This window comes from Coptis chinensis, chromosome 7 (genome assembly GCF_015680905.1).
Source record: "Coptis chinensis isolate HL-2020 chromosome 7, ASM1568090v1, whole genome shotgun sequence".
NCBI lineage: Eukaryota > Viridiplantae > Streptophyta > Magnoliopsida > Ranunculales > Ranunculaceae > Coptis > Coptis chinensis.
The window spans coordinates 4583204-4600657 of NC_141462.1; the positions used below are offsets into that span (position 1 = coordinate 4583204).

General features: G+C 37.1%; 2 protein-coding genes and 2 pseudogenes across 6 annotated transcripts; 2 read left to right on the forward strand and 2 right to left on the reverse strand.

Annotated features, from left to right (window-relative positions):
• Nucleotides 1-3855: 3855 nt before the first annotated feature.
• On the forward strand, nt 3856-7290 carry LOC147485412 (allantoate deiminase-like). Of its 4 annotated transcripts, none has more exons than XM_086573151.1 (7): nt 3856-4158; nt 5057-5151; nt 5294-5410; nt 5989-6098; nt 6180-6287; nt 6379-6465; nt 6866-7290. In XM_086573151.1, the coding sequence occupies exons 3-6, from the start codon at nt 5315-5317 to the stop codon at nt 6431-6433; spliced, it is 369 nt and encodes a 122-aa protein (XP_086429277.1). In that variant the 5' UTR covers nt 3856-4158; nt 5057-5151; nt 5294-5314; the 3' UTR covers nt 6434-6465; nt 6866-7290. The 4 variants fall into 4 exon arrangements, with proteins under 4 accessions (XP_086429277.1, XP_086429275.1, XP_086429276.1 ...); XM_086573150.1 differs by lacking the exon at nt 3856-4158 and adding an exon at nt 4780-4914; XM_086573149.1 differs by having other exon boundaries at nt 6180-6465.
• Nucleotides 7291-8295: 1005 nt separating this feature from the next.
• LOC147485413 (protein LEAD-SENSITIVE 1-like) lies at nt 8296-13569 on the reverse strand (annotated as a pseudogene). The gene is made up of 3 exons (XR_015202049.1): nt 12957-13569; nt 10511-10639; nt 8296-9364 (listed from the first exon to the last, which is right to left on the reverse strand). The product of XR_015202049.1 is annotated as a protein LEAD-SENSITIVE 1-like (transcript).
• LOC147485414 (xylan glycosyltransferase MUCI21 pseudogene) lies at nt 10910-12646 on the forward strand (annotated as a pseudogene).
• Nucleotides 13570-13750: 181 nt separating the features above from the next.
• LOC147485415 (uncharacterized) lies at nt 13751-15364 on the reverse strand. Its single transcript, XM_086571656.1, has one exon. The coding sequence runs from the start codon at nt 15228-15230 to the stop codon at nt 13962-13964; it is 1269 nt and encodes a 422-aa protein (XP_086427782.1). The 5' UTR covers nt 15231-15364; the 3' UTR covers nt 13751-13961.
• Between the last annotated feature and the right edge of the window lie 2090 nt (nt 15365-17454).

The window sequence follows — 17454 nt, forward strand, 5'->3', positions numbered from 1 at the left end:
TGAGATCAGTAACTCTTTGATGCTGGCGGGGTTCGAGCCCCAGACCTTTGGTATCATCACTCAAAGATTTTACCGACTTTGCTAGTCGGCACCATCTATGGGCTTGTTCTCTGTTAGAACTAATGTAATTTTCTACTTTCTAATATAAAACGTTATCTAACCGTTAAAATAGGGGCTGAAAAGCAGTGGTGTTGTGGGTTGAATTATATTGGGGGCTTGGGCTCACGAGGCCCTAAGCACATGCATATTTTGCTATGGGGTTGAGCAGGTCCTAGTGCTCAAGCTAGATTGCAACTTGCAAACCCATATAATTTTGAAAGACCCTTTCAGAAAGGGCTGAAATCGCCCTTTGGTGTTTTAGGAAATTGCAACTTCCTATTTTCTTAAAAGACATCTAGAATCATAAACTTGCCCACACACACACACATATATATATATATATATATATCAATTACCTATAAATAAGTCACAAGAACAATCGGTGAAGTATGTGGGGATTGACCTTCGCACTGAAGCTTAGCCACGGTCAATTATATGTCACACTATCAAGGTGCACTTTTTCGGACATATCGCGATATTCTCCTAGCCTCATCCAAATTAAGAAAGTCGCACCCCAAACTTTGTTTACCCATAAGTCTTACTATATTCCGTAAGTTCTTTTCATTTATAGTCACGTGTTGAGTAGTTTCTAATTGAATTTATAGTAATTAATCAAATTGATACATTTGTATTTGCTCTTACTTGGTTAATTTGCTTCGTTTAAATTATGTAGGTTTTGTGAGTTGGAGTGTATTTACATTTTGTCAGTATTGCGTTGAAGAACTGTTTGAACACCTTGGTTAGTGATTTTTTTCCCTAATTTCTTCTTTTTGATCTTATAGCAACTGAATTTATAGTTCTGTACAAATCTATTTCAATTCCTATTGAATGGTGACGTCTGTTTATATGGTCTTTAGCTGAACGAAGAAACTTTGATTCTCATATCTTCAAAACTTAGTGATCTTTGTTGATTCTCAGGTATGTTTCTTTTCATTTTTTCGTTTTTCCTTCCCTGCTCTTTCGTCCTCTCACACTCACATAATGGACAAAACTAGCTGGCGTTGTTTATTTTTATCATCCATGAACGTGGCGATGGGACCTTGGCCAATCACTATAACTTAGTGATCTCTGCTTATTCTCAGGTAAAGTGAAACAGGTAACAACTGATCTTTTATATATAACAACTGTGATTGTTTCCCTGTTTCATGGGTTATGTAATTCGGAAGGATGTTTTATGGTTCATTGTATAGTCAATTTGGATTTGAGTAACAATCTTATAATAGTATAGAAGGCTATTACATTACAAAAAAGATCACAAATAGTTGATCTAAAGCCTACTCGAATATATTTAGGGTTAGGTTGGTTAGGTTTGCTAGAGGCCGTTTTGATGAAATTCCTATTACCTTTGTGAAGATACTTAAGGGTCATATTTAAATAAATAAATAAATAAATAAATAAATAAATAAATAAAAACTAATTTGATGGAGCATTTTCATGGGGTTAATTAAGTTAGGGATGTTGGAAAAAAAATTCAGTTTTTGTAGGTTTGCTCAGCCTTCTTGTTATTTTTTTTTTTAGCTTTTCGTAATTTAGCAATCGAATACATGTTGTTACCATTGTAGGTACAGGTGACACTTCTTGAGTACTCCATGAACTCGATCATGTTGTTATTGTACAAACTGCAAACAGTCAATCGGACGTTCAGGTGTGGAAAGTTGATGTATTTCTCTGTTTTTTGTCGTGTATGTTAATAGCCTTCTCTCTATTTATATAATTGTTTGTTCTCGACAGTGGGACTGGGGCAGGAATGGATATTGTTGTCTCCAGCATCCGAGCTTATGTTAGTGCGCTTAAGAAGATGTTTGATTTCTCAAGAACATCCAAGGTCTCTCCATAATATGTTCTGAAGTAATTGCTTAGGGATGTGAGGATTCATTGTTTATGCACACCGAAACAAAATCCTCCATGCAACATCAAGCTTGGCTTCCTAAGACATGTTTATAGGATGGAGTACATTGTCTTTGTCTTTCTAAACCTTTTGCTTTTGTAATAGTTTATATTATATTCTGAATTTTGGTTATACATTGTGAAGTATGAGCATTTATTTTCTGTTTGGTCTTGTACTATTTGTACTTCCTAGAGTGACTTAGATGATTGAGTTGTTTGCTGATGACCATCATTTTCTTTTGTAGTGAGTTTTGTCATTTGTAAACTTGTATAGCGTCAAAAGTTACAAGAGGTCTTCGTTGGGGTCCTAGAGAGTTTTGGTAGTTTATAGCTGGCAGGTACGACGCTGTTTATGGAGTAAAATAGGATAACATTATTCCTGTTTATGGAGTAAAAGTTCTGTCAAGGTTCACCAATTTGCATGCACATTAATGTTTGCATCAATGGTACAAATACAATTGCATCTTATCTGTTTGGAATTGATCACTCAAGTTGCCTCTGCTTATTCTTCTTTTTATTCCGATAATCAAGTTACCAGGTGATGTTTTGGTGTAAATATGTACATGGAAATATGTGGTTGATTGTTGAAGTTGTCCTCTACTAAATGTTGAAGTTATTTCTTTAGAAAATTCCAGTTTTAGGGCTGTTTATAGAATGTTCACGGGCATGTAGAGGTACTAGGTAACGAATTGTTGTTGCGCATGAGTTGTTGATATATATATATATATATATATAAATATATATATATATATATATATATATATATATATATATATATATATATGCTAACCATGTGTTCGGGCCAGCTAACATGCACCTTGACTAATCTCGAGGCCCTAGTTGGAAATTCGACCAGGTACTATCTCGTGAGTGGCCTTGAGAGGAATCAAACTGACCAGTTGTGCTACCGACATTATAACTTTTCTATACTACACATATAAGACGAGACCAACTCAATCATGGGCAAGTTCGTATAAGTTATTATCTACTTTCTTCTTTTTCTCCTATATATGCGTTTCCCCACCGTTTGATCATCGGTAGGGGATAGTAAAAAAAAATTACTTCGGCTTTTTAAATTGCGTGGGCAGGACCCAAAATTTGAATGTGGCCTATAGTCCCATATCGTCTGCTAGCGCTGATTTGCTAATTGGGCTTTCTTATATTGATACCCCTCCTCAGGCCCAACAAATTTTTCGCGGGAATATGGATGTTAAAAGAGAGAGAATTGTTCACGGCCTGCCTCTCACATTCACAGTAGAGCAATTACGCCAATATTTTGCTACATATGGACATATGGTCATGTTACCTGTGTAGAATATACTAGGCGTCGTCCTTTTGGATTTGGAGTTATTTCTTTTGATACTGAAGCAGCCGTGGAAAAGGTTATGCACCAGACATTCCATGAGTTAGACGGAAAACAAGTGGAGGTCAATCGTTATAAGCAGTCTAAAAGGAATTACACATTTGGAGATTCCAGCGCATATAGCCCAACGATTGACGGCACTGTGCATGGACGGCGCCCCCGGCTTAAGCAATCTCTTTTTGATAGCCCAAATAGTCCTGAATATAACACGAGTCATGCTGTGCGTGCAGGGGCGGTTGCAGGATTCAACAATAGGGGGGCTACTAGCACTAATCCTCACTATTTTTTTTTTGCGAGCAGTTACCAATGTATTTATGATTTTTGAGCAAAGTTAAAGGGGGCTACAGCCCGGGTCAGCCAACTCATAGATCCGCCCCTGTGTGCGTGGATGGAATGGGGGTGGAAACCCAAGATTTGGTATTGCTGGAGGTCGACCTGGTGCCCTGATGAGCATACCCTTTGCATGTCGTCGAATGGCTAAGGATCTCGCACTAGGTAAAGCCAAAGACAAGAATTTTGTGTTCTCTCCATGTTCCATTCAACTTGCACTGACTTTTTTAACAAATGGTTCCAGTGGTTCCACCTTGAAGGAATTGCTTGAGTTTCTAGATGCTAAAAACTTGGATGATCTCAACTCTGTTGCTATGAAATTTATTGAGATACTCACTGGATCCACTGATGGTGGACCTATCTTATCTTTTGTTGGTGGTGTTTGGGTTGACCAGTCTTGCACTCTGAAACCAACCTTCGTGACTGTTGCTGAAGAGATATACAAAGGCAAGGCTGAAAGCGTAGATTTCCAAAACAAGGTGAGCCATTTTTCTTTTAATTTGATCTTAAATTTTTCTTAGAACAATGTTTTTAAATTGGTCTATACTGCTAAAAAAATTTAATAGCTCAAAAATAGTTTTGAAATATTATAGTACTAACCAGCTTTATTCAGCAAAATGCATTAAGTTGAACGAAAATTATGGAAATTTATGTTTATCCTAAAACATGTTGAAGTATTAGAAGAAAACAGTAGCCAGAATATGTAATTATAGAAATTTAATTTTATTCGGAAAGATATGTAGTAATTAGTTGGATTAATTAATTTGATATTGTGGAATAATGTGGATGAAGGCAATCGAGATAACTAAGGAAGTGAACAAATGGGCGGAAGAGGCGACAAATTGACTCATGCATCAAGTCTGTTATACCCAACCCAATCCTTTGACTCACTCGTGACAATAAGATTTAGGGAAGCTGACGCCGGAAATCTGGAGTGAGAGTTTAGGGCTTGCTTGATAATCCATTTTCCTGCTGGCAAATCGATATTTTTCCACTTAAACACATATTTGCCGCTGCTTGTTGCGATATATGGGTCTGGCAAAAATAAAACCAATTTGCCGGCAAAACACTCACGTGACCATCTTTTCCCACCCGAAGCAGGAAAATTTTATCCATATGGGAGACGGATATATTTTGCCAACAGAAAATTGACTTTATTAAAAAAAAATCAATTTTAATTGGTTAACTGTTATTTCAATTTCAATTCAGATTTTGGGATAAAGTTTATTGATATAGTGAGTTTTAAGATGAAAGATTCAATATTGATTGTTCAGAAAGGAAAACAAATGCATGCCCAATTCTTTAAATTGAGAGAAATACTACATTATGGTGAAACTGTGTTGAGTTTATCTTTATGAAGGTTTTTATTTTGACCAGGTGTGGAGACAAACGATACGAACATCATTAGAAGTGGTTTGTTCCCGGAAATTTTGAAGGAAGAAGCAGCATCCAGGCTTCAGGAGTTAGGGAAGGTAATATCGAAAGTATTTACAACTAATTTCATGTTTTGAGTAAAGTCTGCATGAGGGTGGTTTCTATAGACTAGAACACACCGATACTTTTATTATATTCTGGCAGTGTGATTAGTTGATGATTAGCATTTATCTTGTACAGGACACTGTCATTGATGCTGGAATGTTCGATGGCTCATTAGGTATAGTTTGTGCAGTGTCTGCAGTTAAGGTTTTGAAGATCGAAGGAAAGTTAGAAAATATAAGAAGACCGATAAAGGTCAGTGAAATATGATGCCACTTCGTGTTTTTGCTTAGCTGTGATGACTATGCCAGCGGTGCACTATGTTGATATATTACATGTGAATGCTTTTGGGGGTACCTTACGTAGTTTATGAATCATAATTCAAAAGTGAGTCCTGCTTGTTAAAGAAATATATACTAACACCCGTTATAAATAGGTTTCACTTTGAGCACTGAATCGTGGTTATGTTCAGATCCGGCAGTGATTGAATACATATAGGGAAACTAGACTACCATTTGACAAATTGGACCTTGACTTCCTGCTGAGTGTTGTTTAACTTCCTATTTGTAGAGCTAGAACAAACTTACTGTCCAAAGTACTTAAGAACTGGATCACAAGAACGGAAGATATAGGCATGATACTTGGTTGTTAGATAATCTGATCTTTCCCCAGTTATCGCATACAGGTTCACATTTTGTTGAGCTAACGTGCATGTCTGGGTTTATAGCTATCCATCTTCAATTTGATTGTTCCCTGACATAATGAAGAGTTGATGCATCACAATTGTTTACTATAACCTGGCTTATTGTTGCTTCACTGCTCGAAACTTGCAGGTGATTGCATTTAGTGATGAAGAGGGTGTTAGATTTCAGACAGCTTGTTTAGGAAGTGCTGTTTTAGCTGGAACTCTACCAGTCTCAGCATTGCTAATATCCGATAAGAGGTTTAACCGACTCACTCAATTTATACATGGAATAATGCTTCTCTTTTTCACCTTGAGTTTGATGGATAAAACCTCATTCAGTGGTGCAACAGTCCAACATGCTCTCAAAGAGAACTCATTTGAGAGTACTGAGGAAAGTCTTCTTCAACTCAAGTACAAGGAAGGATCAGTCTGGGATTATATTACTGCGTATGCTGGCACTCTCACTGCCTATCACCAAATATATGTATATTCATATCGTTCTCAAAGTCTTTTTGATTTTTGTCTCTTTTTTCCAAAGGTTCACATTGAACAAGGCCCTGTACTGGAATCACTTGGTCTTCCTCTTGGAGTAGTCAACAGCATAGCTGGACAAACACGATTAAAGGTATGTAACATGTTACCTTGTTTTATCTATTAAATTATTGTTTTAGTAGGTAGCTTCCAAGCTTTGGACTACCTTCGTACTTATCGTTCTGGTACTTATTCTTCTTGGGGAACTACATCCTTTTTAGACTCTTTATTGGTTTTTGGAGAAGGTGTTAACCAAAACTGGTCTGTGACACCGATTAATTCCTCACACTTGTAGTCTGCTGATTATTTGTATCTTTTTTTCGGTTCTCCATTCCCCCAGTGCAAGTCGTGGTGCCTTGTTGGTTTTGTGTGTTGGAAATGGTGATGTTGAAGGTTTGGAGACTTGTTTGGAAATGAATAGATTGTTTAGTTGTAGTGTAACTGTGTGAGAGTGCTTTTAGTTGTGTTGTTATGTTCCAAGTTAAATTTTGCAGGTGGAGTGGAGTGTGTGTGTTGTGCAGGTGTGTGGGTGCTGCTGCTGACAAGTGTTGTTGCTGCTGCTGACAAATGATGCTGCTGCTATGCTGCCAGGTGCTGGTGAGTGGTGCAGGTGTTGGTGGGTGGTGCTAAGGTGTTGCAGGTAGTGAGTGAGTGGTGCTCCTGAGAAATGCGTAAAGTTTCACAAAGCTCCTGAGAAATTGTTCGAGTATAAACTGCAACTAGGTGACTTTGTTTTGTTCATGCTTGTATTTTGTATTAGCTGCACTCTTGGACCCAACACTGTGAAGTGTTTTTATCTATCTTTTTAATCAACAAAACAAATATGGGTGCAAAGTAAGAAATGTAATTTTCCTTCATGATATCACAAGTCAATGTAAAAATATTCAGGGAAAATTGTATGAAAAGTTGTTATGTGTTTTATCTTTTTAAAATGTATGAACCATTTTAAATACAAAATACAAAATAATAAATTTTAAAATTTATTTTCCAGTGGAAAATTTTGTGTTATCAAGCACCGGCAAAATTGGCAAATGACATTTGCCAGCATTTGCCAGTTGATGCAAATTGTGTAAACAAGCAACGGAAAAACAAAATTTTCCCACTAGGTATTTGTCTGGCAAATTTTTAAGTGGGAAATTATTTTCTCATTATTTATTTGCCCAACAAGTGGGAAAATTTATCAAGCAGGTGGGGGTGTGCTTTATAAATATTCCCACTTAAGAGGCAAATATGTAATGGGAAAACATTTTCCCACTTAAAAATTTGTCGGCAAACTACCTAGCAGGAAAATAGAGTTTTGCCGTTGTTTGTTTTGTCAACAGGCAAATGTGGCAAATGTCATTTGGTGGTGCTTGATAACACAATTTTTGCCGGCAAATTCAGCAAATAACAATTTTTGGCAATTTCGGCAATTTTCTGATCAATTTTAACCCTAGTTTTGATCATTCGATTCTCTCTCTCTCTCTCTCTCTCTCTCAAGGTTAGCCCGCCTCAACACTCTCTCCCTCTCTCAATTCTGGTAGAGTCTCTCTCTCTCAATCAAAATCGTTCTTAACAATTTTCTTGAACCAGAAATTCAAGACATTTCCTAGCGAAATTCAAGAAGGTTAGGTAACATTCCACCTCGCCCAAACTATGATGCCTGAGAACTAAAACGTACTCAACAGTGAGGACTGAGGAGTTAATATGAAATAGACTAAACAAATGCCGTAACATAACTACTATCTTAACCATTTAAAAAACAAGGAGGCCATTCAGATCAACCTCAGTCTTGTTTCAACTATAAATAGACAAGAGAAAACTCCAATCTTTATACAAATTTCATCATTTATTCTGAAGCAAGGAAAATGTTGCTTACTGTCTCTGCAATTTCCAACACTCAGAATCCGATCATATAAAATCTAAATGAATACTTAAACAAAAATTTAAATCAACAGTACTTCACTTATACTTTGGATGTTGCCAACAATCTTATTGTGCAGAAATTGCAGAACCAGTAATATAAGGCCCAAGATAGTAGTCTGGATATTACAGGCAAACAAATAAAAGAAAACCAACTACACCAAGGGCTTTCGACACAGAATCGTCTGAGACAGGCACCATAATACATGATTACAGGCTAGCAAATAAAAGAAAAACAACTACACCAAGGACAGAAAGCCCAAACGACATACCCAAAGAACAACAGCTACACCAAATAATGATGACACAGTTCACAAACCAAATCACCAACATGCAACTTCCAACAGATTATTAACCCTCTCACATCAAGTATACACATGTTCCGGATCACTACCGTACTTGAACCGCAGGCACAATGGCCATTGTCTCAGCAACTTGGAGCCTACCTGTTGCCAGCCTTGTTACCAGATCCTCTGCCTCAACTTTAACCACATCGTTCCTCTTGCCAATGTCAGCAGCATATCAACTAGCACAGTAGGCTGTAGACCCCTACACCCATTGCCACCATCCCATACACATTAGCGGTAACAAGGCGTAATGGCGTCGATAAAACAGCTGCAAGAGGTCCACCTACAATCGACACCACCTGCCCGCTCTGGCCTAATATTCCTTGTTCAACAACAAGCAGACCCGTCTTGCAGTAGATAGCAAAGTCCTCACAATTTTTTGTGAATACATTGTAGCACCCAAATCCATTTGTAAGTAAATAGGTGGCTCGGTGAACATACAACGTTATCTGGGTCTGACACTGCTAGAGTGCAGGTTCCACCTCGTGCTTTTGCTAGAAAGAGAGCAGGGCCGACTTCATACTCAAAACGGTACAGAATTCCACCAGAAAGGAAGCAATTAAGGCAAGATGACACAACGCCATTACCTTCTTCTAGCTATGTGTAGACAGTGCAAGGAACTAGAGATTGAGCAGGTCCTGAGTCCTGAGCTGACAAGAAGAACATCCAACACTGTACCAGTGCCCACTTCTTGGCCTCTTCCTCTGGTGAAATGGACAACTTTATCATCATCAACATAAATTCCTGCAGCAAGGGAGTATTGGATACTTGTGGGTACGGTGAATAAATGAATGTACAATAAATACAAGAAAAAACATACTGCTTAAATTGCAAAAAAAAACTTTTAAAATTAGAAATTTAGTATGTCCACTTTTCTATACAAAAAGGGTAGAATTGAAGCAGCGTGGCCCTTTTAAATATTCTTTTTATCAAATAATAATTGAAGACCTTACAATTCTCTTCTCTCTCTTATAATCAAGAAGAATATCCACAAGAAACATACACATCAACCAACCTGCTATACCAGCGTGGCTCCTCCAGATGAATGCCCAAAGCCCTGAAACAACACCTCTCATCCATTCTATCCTTATATAACCAACCTGCTATACCAGCGTGGCTCCTCCAGATGAATGCCCAAAGCCCTGAAACAACACCTCTCATCCATTCTATACTTATATGCACCTTGCACCTTGGTAAGGGATGATTTTTAAAGAAAGTATACAAATTATTTGTTGCTTAATTGGTAGACTGTAGTACTTTCCGAACTCACTACCTCCACTTTTGGGAAAACTGGTCAAGATTCCCTTGAAAGGATTCTCAGAAGAATCAAACAAATATATATAAATCGAGAAACTAAACAGAACAAAGAGTCATTCAAGCAATCCGCTAAGAAACAGAACATGTGACAACTGCTGAGTTTATACATAAGTAATATTGCTAGTGTTCCAAAATCCTCACAACAATAATCACTTTATGCAGTGTCCAAGCAAATATTTGTGCAATTTAGAATTCATTTTTAGATCTGTATGTATAATTCATTTTACACTCAAAGAACAGTGAACTCGATCAACAACCCAATAACTTATCTCTTTCAACGTAGCATTCAACAAAACTAAATAACCAAACAATGAGCTGAATACAATCATGAATCGATCAACAAAGTGTACTAGTAAACACTAGTGCATTTCAAAACTCATTTTGCAATATTTAAAGGAAACAGAGATCACCGTCCATAATCAAATAACTATGAACTATGAACTAACATTCACAATATGATTTAATATGACGAGCTCACAAATCATTTTAATCAGTATACAAGTATATTAGATTTAATTTTTCACTAATCTATTAACAAATGAAAAACAGAATCATTAGCCAAATATGTTTTACCTTTCCCCCCAGCTTCCATAGCATCACTACCACTAGGCATTTGAGATGGCAGCTCCGTATCGTCAGAATCAGATACTTTTGCAACAGAATCGTCTAGAGCCTCAAGGAAGGATAGTACACTTAGCTTGTCTGCAGACAAATAAAAAAGTTATATCAGCATCAGGCTTAATAAACAGTTCTAAAGATCCAAGGCAAAGCAGGTGTCAGAGCTATCGAAAACATTTAAAAATTGGTTCTAACAGGAGAAAAAAAAAAAAACTTGAAAATTTGGTCCAAAACTGTGCAAGAAACAGACCCGACAAAAGAATTGCGAAATGAAAAACAACTGATATCCACAATAAAATCTAATTGCAGTCAATACTCCTGACTCGAAAGACCAAAGATTGCTCGTTACTTACATTTACTTGGGTCAATTCCAAACTGAGACAAATTCACCTCTCCAAACAAACTAAAAAGTCAACAAATTGGATAATCCCTAACCCTAAACATATCAAATTTTGAAATGGGGTGATGTTAAACTTCCAAGTGAGTTGTGACACAATGAAATTTGATGAAACACATAACCCCACTCTTACTTTTAATTATTATTAGAAAATTATATACAAGAAGAGATGAGAACCTGTTAAAGGAGACGACGAGATTTCCTCATCGTGAGAGAATTGCATGTCGTCAAATGGCTAAAGACAAGATTTTTGTGTTCTCTCCATGTTCCATTCAACTTGCACTGAGTTTTTTAACAAATGGCTCCAGTGGTTCCACCTTGAAGGAATTGCTTGAAGATTTAGCACATGAAAAGATTAGACCCTATACGAGGAAATGGGAGACTGGCATCATGGATACCATTATGGAGTTAGACCTTGTTGTGAAAAAAAAAAAGGTTCTAAGGTTTGCCATCTGTGTGAAGTTAAACACTCTGTTCCAGCTATTGTGTTTTCAACCGGAGGCTATACTGGCAATGTTTACCATGACTTTAATGATGGGCTTATACCACTGTACATCACTTCCGAACATATGAAGAAGAATGTGGTGTTTGTAGTATTCGAGTACCATCAATGGTGGATGAGTAGGTACGGTGATGTCTTATCCCGCCTATCCAATTACCATGTGATCGACTTCAGTAATGACAAAAGAACACATTGCTTCCCTGAGGTAATTGTTGGTCTCAACATCCATGACGATTGACGAGCTTGCCATTGATTCTTCGTTAGTTCAAGGAAACAAGAGTATTAGTGATTTCCACAACGTTCTAGACAAAGCATATTGGCATAGAATACAAGGATGGATTCGAAAGGAGAAAGAAAAGGTGCTATTGTCTTCATCACCAACATTATCTGCACTGGAAGAAGATGAAGAAACTGAACTAGCAAAATACAAAGAGAATAAGAAGCCGAAACTGGTCATCTTATCCCGAGGTGGATCAAGAGCAATAATTGATCAACATTTGTTAGTGCATTTAGCAGAGAAAATTGGATTCAAAGTGAAGGTGTTGAAGCTAGATAGAACAACTGAGCTGGCCAAGATATATCAGGTTCTCAATTCTACTGATGCCATGGTTGGAGTCCATGGTGCAGCCATGACGCATTTCCTCTTCATGAGACCCAGTTCTGTTTTAATCCAAATTATACCCCTTGGCACAGACTGGGCTGCAGAAACTTACTACGGTGTGCCCTCGAGGAAGTTTGGGCTCAAGTACATTGGATACAAAATCCTTCCGAAGGAGAGTTCTTTATACAACAAGTATAATAATGATGACCCTATACTTAATGATCCAAACAGTATAAATGCAAACGGGTGGCAATTTACCAAGAAAATCTATCTGGATGGGCAGAATGTCAAGTTGGATTTAGAATGATTTTGGGAGCAGTTGTTTCGCGCCTATGTCTACACCATCTCGGAAAGGAGCAGAGGGCGTTCTTAGCATACTTATTGCCGTTATTGGTGATTGAACTCTCATGGGTCTTCTTACATCCGTGAACATATGTAGAAGGTAGCTAGCTTGTAAAGGTTAACTTTGTGACATTTTCTGTCTATATATGTACCTTATACAGTATTACCAATTTTTGGCGAGAGCCATAACTTCTCCTGTATAAATTTATGCATCAGGATTTACCATTATACAGTATTACATTTTCCGTGTATTGGATTTTTTTTTTGGGGTAAAGATATGTGTATTCGATTGAATTTGTCACAGATGTTATCATCTTTGAAGAACTTTTCTGCTTCAGTTTGGGCTAGAGGGATACATGCTCAGCTCTTTTAGAACTTGAGCTCTCCCAGTAATAGGAAAAGTCCAGAAAAACCGTAGTATACACTAAAAATCACTAGTAGATCATGTCATACATCCAATTCCATTTGGTAAGGCTTGTAGCGTGGACTTTCCTAATAGATATGTAAAAACAGCATTGATTATTCGTTTGAGATGCCATTTAAATTCGTTTCACCATACCTGATACACAGAGAAACAAGGCAGGCCTAGTCTTGAAGCCTGCCAACATCTAAATAGAAGTGCACCTATAAGTCTGAACTTGGAAGGATATTCAAACACATAAGAGAAGAGAATTGAAGATGAGATTTCATTGTTGTTACCCACATGCGGTGTAGCAGTTTCCACAGACCACAGGTAGTAGTTGCCACAAAAAAATTTTATTGAGTAACAGGATTCCATCTAGTATCTTATCAGATTTTCGACAAAACAATCCAACTTCGTCTTAAAGGACTTGTGATTATACCAAAGGAAGATGGGTTCGAGACGAGAGTAATCTTCATCACTCATACACGGAAGAATGCACATTTCTTGATCCTGGCTTCAGATGCCATAAAAATGGACGGAAGGATGATGAATATCTGAAATGGACAAAACTGTTATAGGGTTGCACTGCTTGAGGATGGCCTTTGTTTTTGTTTATGTTACCTGTTGCAGTGTGTTGTTCTAAAGATCCTCAGACTTGTGAGAATGTAGGCATGTAGCCAAAAGTATTTGCAGCTTAGTTTGAAAAGTTCTTGTTTAGTTGTAATGAGGTACTGTTTCTTAAGATTTTCATCCAAAGGTCCCAACGTCAGTTTCTCAGTTATGATTATCAATAGTGTTTTTATATTTATACTAATTCACATTACAAACCCTTTCTGTCAAGGAACACCTTCATGTGAATCACTTGCAGTCCACACACAAAAAAATATTTGTATATGTTAGTGTAAAAAGAGAAGGGTAAAAGGATCTGAAATTATACATGTTCACAAATTTGCACAGAATTGAACTTTTTATTTTTATTTTATATTTGCTGCTGAACCCAAGTTACTTCTGGGCTGCCTACGTACCATGGAGGGGGACATAAAGCCTTACCCCACTGACAGGATCAAGCTAACACGTAGTTCTTTTTTCAATTACAAGCAAGAGGATTCACTTCTAGTATGAGAGAATAGGCTCTGAAATCCTGATTTGTGGTCGCTTCCTCTAGCAGCTCATCACTGCAACTCCTTTGCTACACCAGGTATGAAAACCGAGTAGCTTGTCTAAGTCAGCGTTTTTTGATATTACGTTGATCGATCGCCCATTTTGCTGGAGATTTCGGCCATTAATATCTTTGTCTCCCTGGTCGCCATTTTCTGAAAATGCTTCAGCAGAAAAACTTTCCTCCTCGTCCTCAATAAGGGCTGCCTGTGCCTTCAGTTCTTCTATATCAAAATTCCAATTGCTTACTCCCCTTTCGTACTGATTATGCGATATCTCCTCCTTTTGCACATCCTGAATATTACTAGGTGCTTGCATATGTTCTACGTTCACCTTCACTGTTTTTGGGATCTTCCCAACAATGGAAGGAATCTTCTCCACAAGTGCTCGTACGCAATTAGACTTGTGATTCTTAAAGAATCGATCCCTCAAAAGCGCTGTTGCTGAAGGTCTTTTTGATGGATCTTTTACTAAGCACTTAGCAATCATCTGTTTAAATTGCTTTGAGAACTTCTGGTCTTTTATATCATCTAAACGCGGTGGATCTTCTGTCAGGATTGTAAGAAACAGTTTCACAGGAGGATACTCTGAGAAAGGAGCATGACCGTGGGCAAGCTCTATGGCTGTGATGCCGAAGGACCATATATCTGCTTTAAAGTCGTATCCATGCCCTTCTTCCATATCCAGGATCTCTGGCGCCATCCAGCAAGGTGTCCCTGTTATTGTATTTCTTTTGGGTCGCCTATCACCAGAATCAAAAAGAGAAGCAGACACACCAAGATCACCGAGCTTAATTGCTCCATGTGAGTCGACTAAGATGTTTCCAGCCTTGACATCTCGATGTATACACCCTTGCCCGTGAAGATACTCCAAACCCTTCAACGCCTCATATAGAACAGTACAAATAACCGCCTCGTCTCGCAACCCGTCTTTATAAGCTGTCTTAAGTATGTGTTGAAACGATCCTGCTTCCATAAACGGCATCACAACCCATAAATCATTGCCGATAACAAAAGCACAGTGTGCTTTTAAAACATTAACGTGGTCGACAAGTTTCATAAGGCGAACTTCTTTTGCAACCTTGTCGGGGTCTTCATGATCAAAATCAAGAATCTTTATGGCAACCGTCTCCTTCAAAGGTTTGCACAACGCACGGTACACTGTTGCAGCACCACCCTTTCCTATTTCTTCGTATAGCTCGTAATGTTCTTGCCCTACTGGAAACTCCATCACCCTTGTTGCCGCAGGAACATGTCTCCAGAGATGAACCATTGCCCTTCTTCTTCTTCTTCTTCTTCTCTTGCAGATCGAAATCAACTCTAAACACAATTATTATGAAAAGGCTCAACTCCATCGCATATTTATATAACTCGGAGTCGGTCTGTGTTAGTCCAATGATGTCTCGAGGGTGCTTCTGAACATTTTTCGAAATATTTTCGAACATTGCAAAAAACCACTTTCTTGTACTGTGGGCTTGGTGCACTTGAGTTTAGGCCTCACAGCCTAACATAAAAGCCCACTAGTGCTGAATATATAACATAGGGGTTATATATTTTCAATTTTTTTTCGGAATCTAATATGCTAGCCAAATCCGATCGAATTTTTTTTCGGATTCAAAATATATTTCCAATTTCAGAACTTTCGGAAATTTCGGAATAACTCTGAAATTTTGGAATACTTGGTAAATTTTCAAAGATCTCTTTACTTTCAATTATTTTTGGAATATCATACGCCAATGTTCATTGTAGGGAGAGAAAACTATGTCCACAACACCAATGCACCAACAACAATACGCACTTGTTTACTCAGAAAACTCATTTTCATTCAAACAAGTGATCCAAGAAAAAATGAGAAAAAGAACCCCGCCACCAATAGCAAGCATTGCATTACGGTGAATCCGGGTATTTGTAATGTTTCAATCTTTTTTCAATTAATTATTAAAGTCTGAAGTGTCTGCAAAATAATGGATTATGGTCTTGGACTCTAAGTAGCTTTACATAATATTCTATCTATTGGAATTTGGCTTTTGGATTGGTGCGGAAGTCATTGTATGACTCAATGACATGTTTTTTTTCATATCATTGTTATTATGGCGGATAGTGTAATGACAAAGTGGTCCAATTCAAATGGGGAAGTAGCGGATAGGTTATGTTTTTGTTTTGTTTTTGGAAGTAAAAAACTAGAAAATGAATGAACGGGTTTTAGATCTAATCAAGTGGATAGTGAGAGAAGTATATATTTTTCGAATAAATTGGCAATAATATCGGAAATTTCAGAATTTTTCGATCGGATCGGATCGGATTTTAGAATTATATCCAAATTCGATCCAATTTTTTTTCGGAAAAAATCGGCCCATGAAAACTACACCCGCAGCGGACCAATTTGGGCCTCATTTCGAAAAATCGGAAATTCGCCAAAAAGAGACACCCCTAATATAACATAAACATTTCTAAAACATTTCCTGCTTTTCCTTGCAGCAGAAATGGCTTGCAAACTAATGCAGAAAATCTCTCCATGACACACAATATTCTTTGGGGAGACAACTAGTCGAGTTATCAACTCTCTGAAGAAGACCGGTTCAAATTCTCCTGAATGGATTAGTAATTCTATTTTAGGAAATATTATAAGTATTTGCAAGAACTTCCCTTTTTCTGTAAAACATTGTTGGATTAACAGAACTGGTAATGGGGAGGTTCATGCATTAGCCAAATGGGCATCTACTTTTAATGGTATAGATCGAGCCTCCACCATTGTTCTTAAGATGTAATCTTTTCTATTTTGAAACTTAATGGAAATGAAATGGTATTATCGAAGAAAAAAAAAATTGATTATGGATATAAAAAAAATTGTTTGGTATAAAAAAAAAAAAAAAACAACAACATTTCGTGCTTATATATATACACTAGGTATAACCCTGTGCCTTCGGCACGATTGTCTTTACATTTCTTGATGTTCATTATAGTCAGAAAAATAAAGTTAATATAATTCAGTAAATTCACTCAATATCATTTGTTTAGTGTTTATGGAAAAAATATATATTTGTAAGACACATCAATTTTAGTATGCAGTTTCTTTTGTAATTGAATAATTTTTAATTATATTACTCTAAGTTTTTGGGGTTGGCACATTTTATTCAAATACTTTAGCATGCAAGTTTACTCTCTCAAGAAAGAAGAACAACTTTTAAATAATATATAGGAGACAAATATCAATCCGGACTCGGACCAGACATTGTTCAATTTTACACACGATTATGTTGTCATTCTAATTTCAGATACTAATTTTATTCCCAAATTAAAGCATATATTGTCTAATAATTTTATTCTCAAATTAAAAGCATCGTCAATAACCACTAGTTGCACCACTATCACAAAATCAGAAGCAAAATATTATACAATCTTCGACATGGAATATATTTGCAAGTTTTGTATTCCATTAACTCGATCTGCTCATAAAATAGGAATAAACGTGAAAATATTGTAGCAAATCTCAAGTC

What these genes read in the sequence shown, in the direction of transcription:
- LOC147485412 (XM_086573149.1), top strand. Translation starts at nt 5,315, where the DNA reads ATGTTCGATGGCTCATTAGGTATAGTTTGTGCAGTGTCTGCAGTTAAG. An exon ending in ATATAAGAAGACCGATAAAG is followed by an intron (nt 5,411 to 5,988) that starts GTCAGTGAAATA and finishes CGAAACTTGCAG; the next exon opens with GTGATTGCATTTAGTGATGA. An exon ending in TTGCTAATATCCGATAAGAG is followed by an intron (nt 6,099 to 6,179) that starts GTTTAACCGACT and finishes AACCTCATTCAG; the next exon opens with TGGTGCAACAGTCCAACATG.
- LOC147485415 (XM_086571656.1), bottom strand. Translation starts at nt 15,230, where the DNA reads ATGGTTCATCTCTGGAGACATGTTCCTGCGGCAACAAGGGTGATGGAG.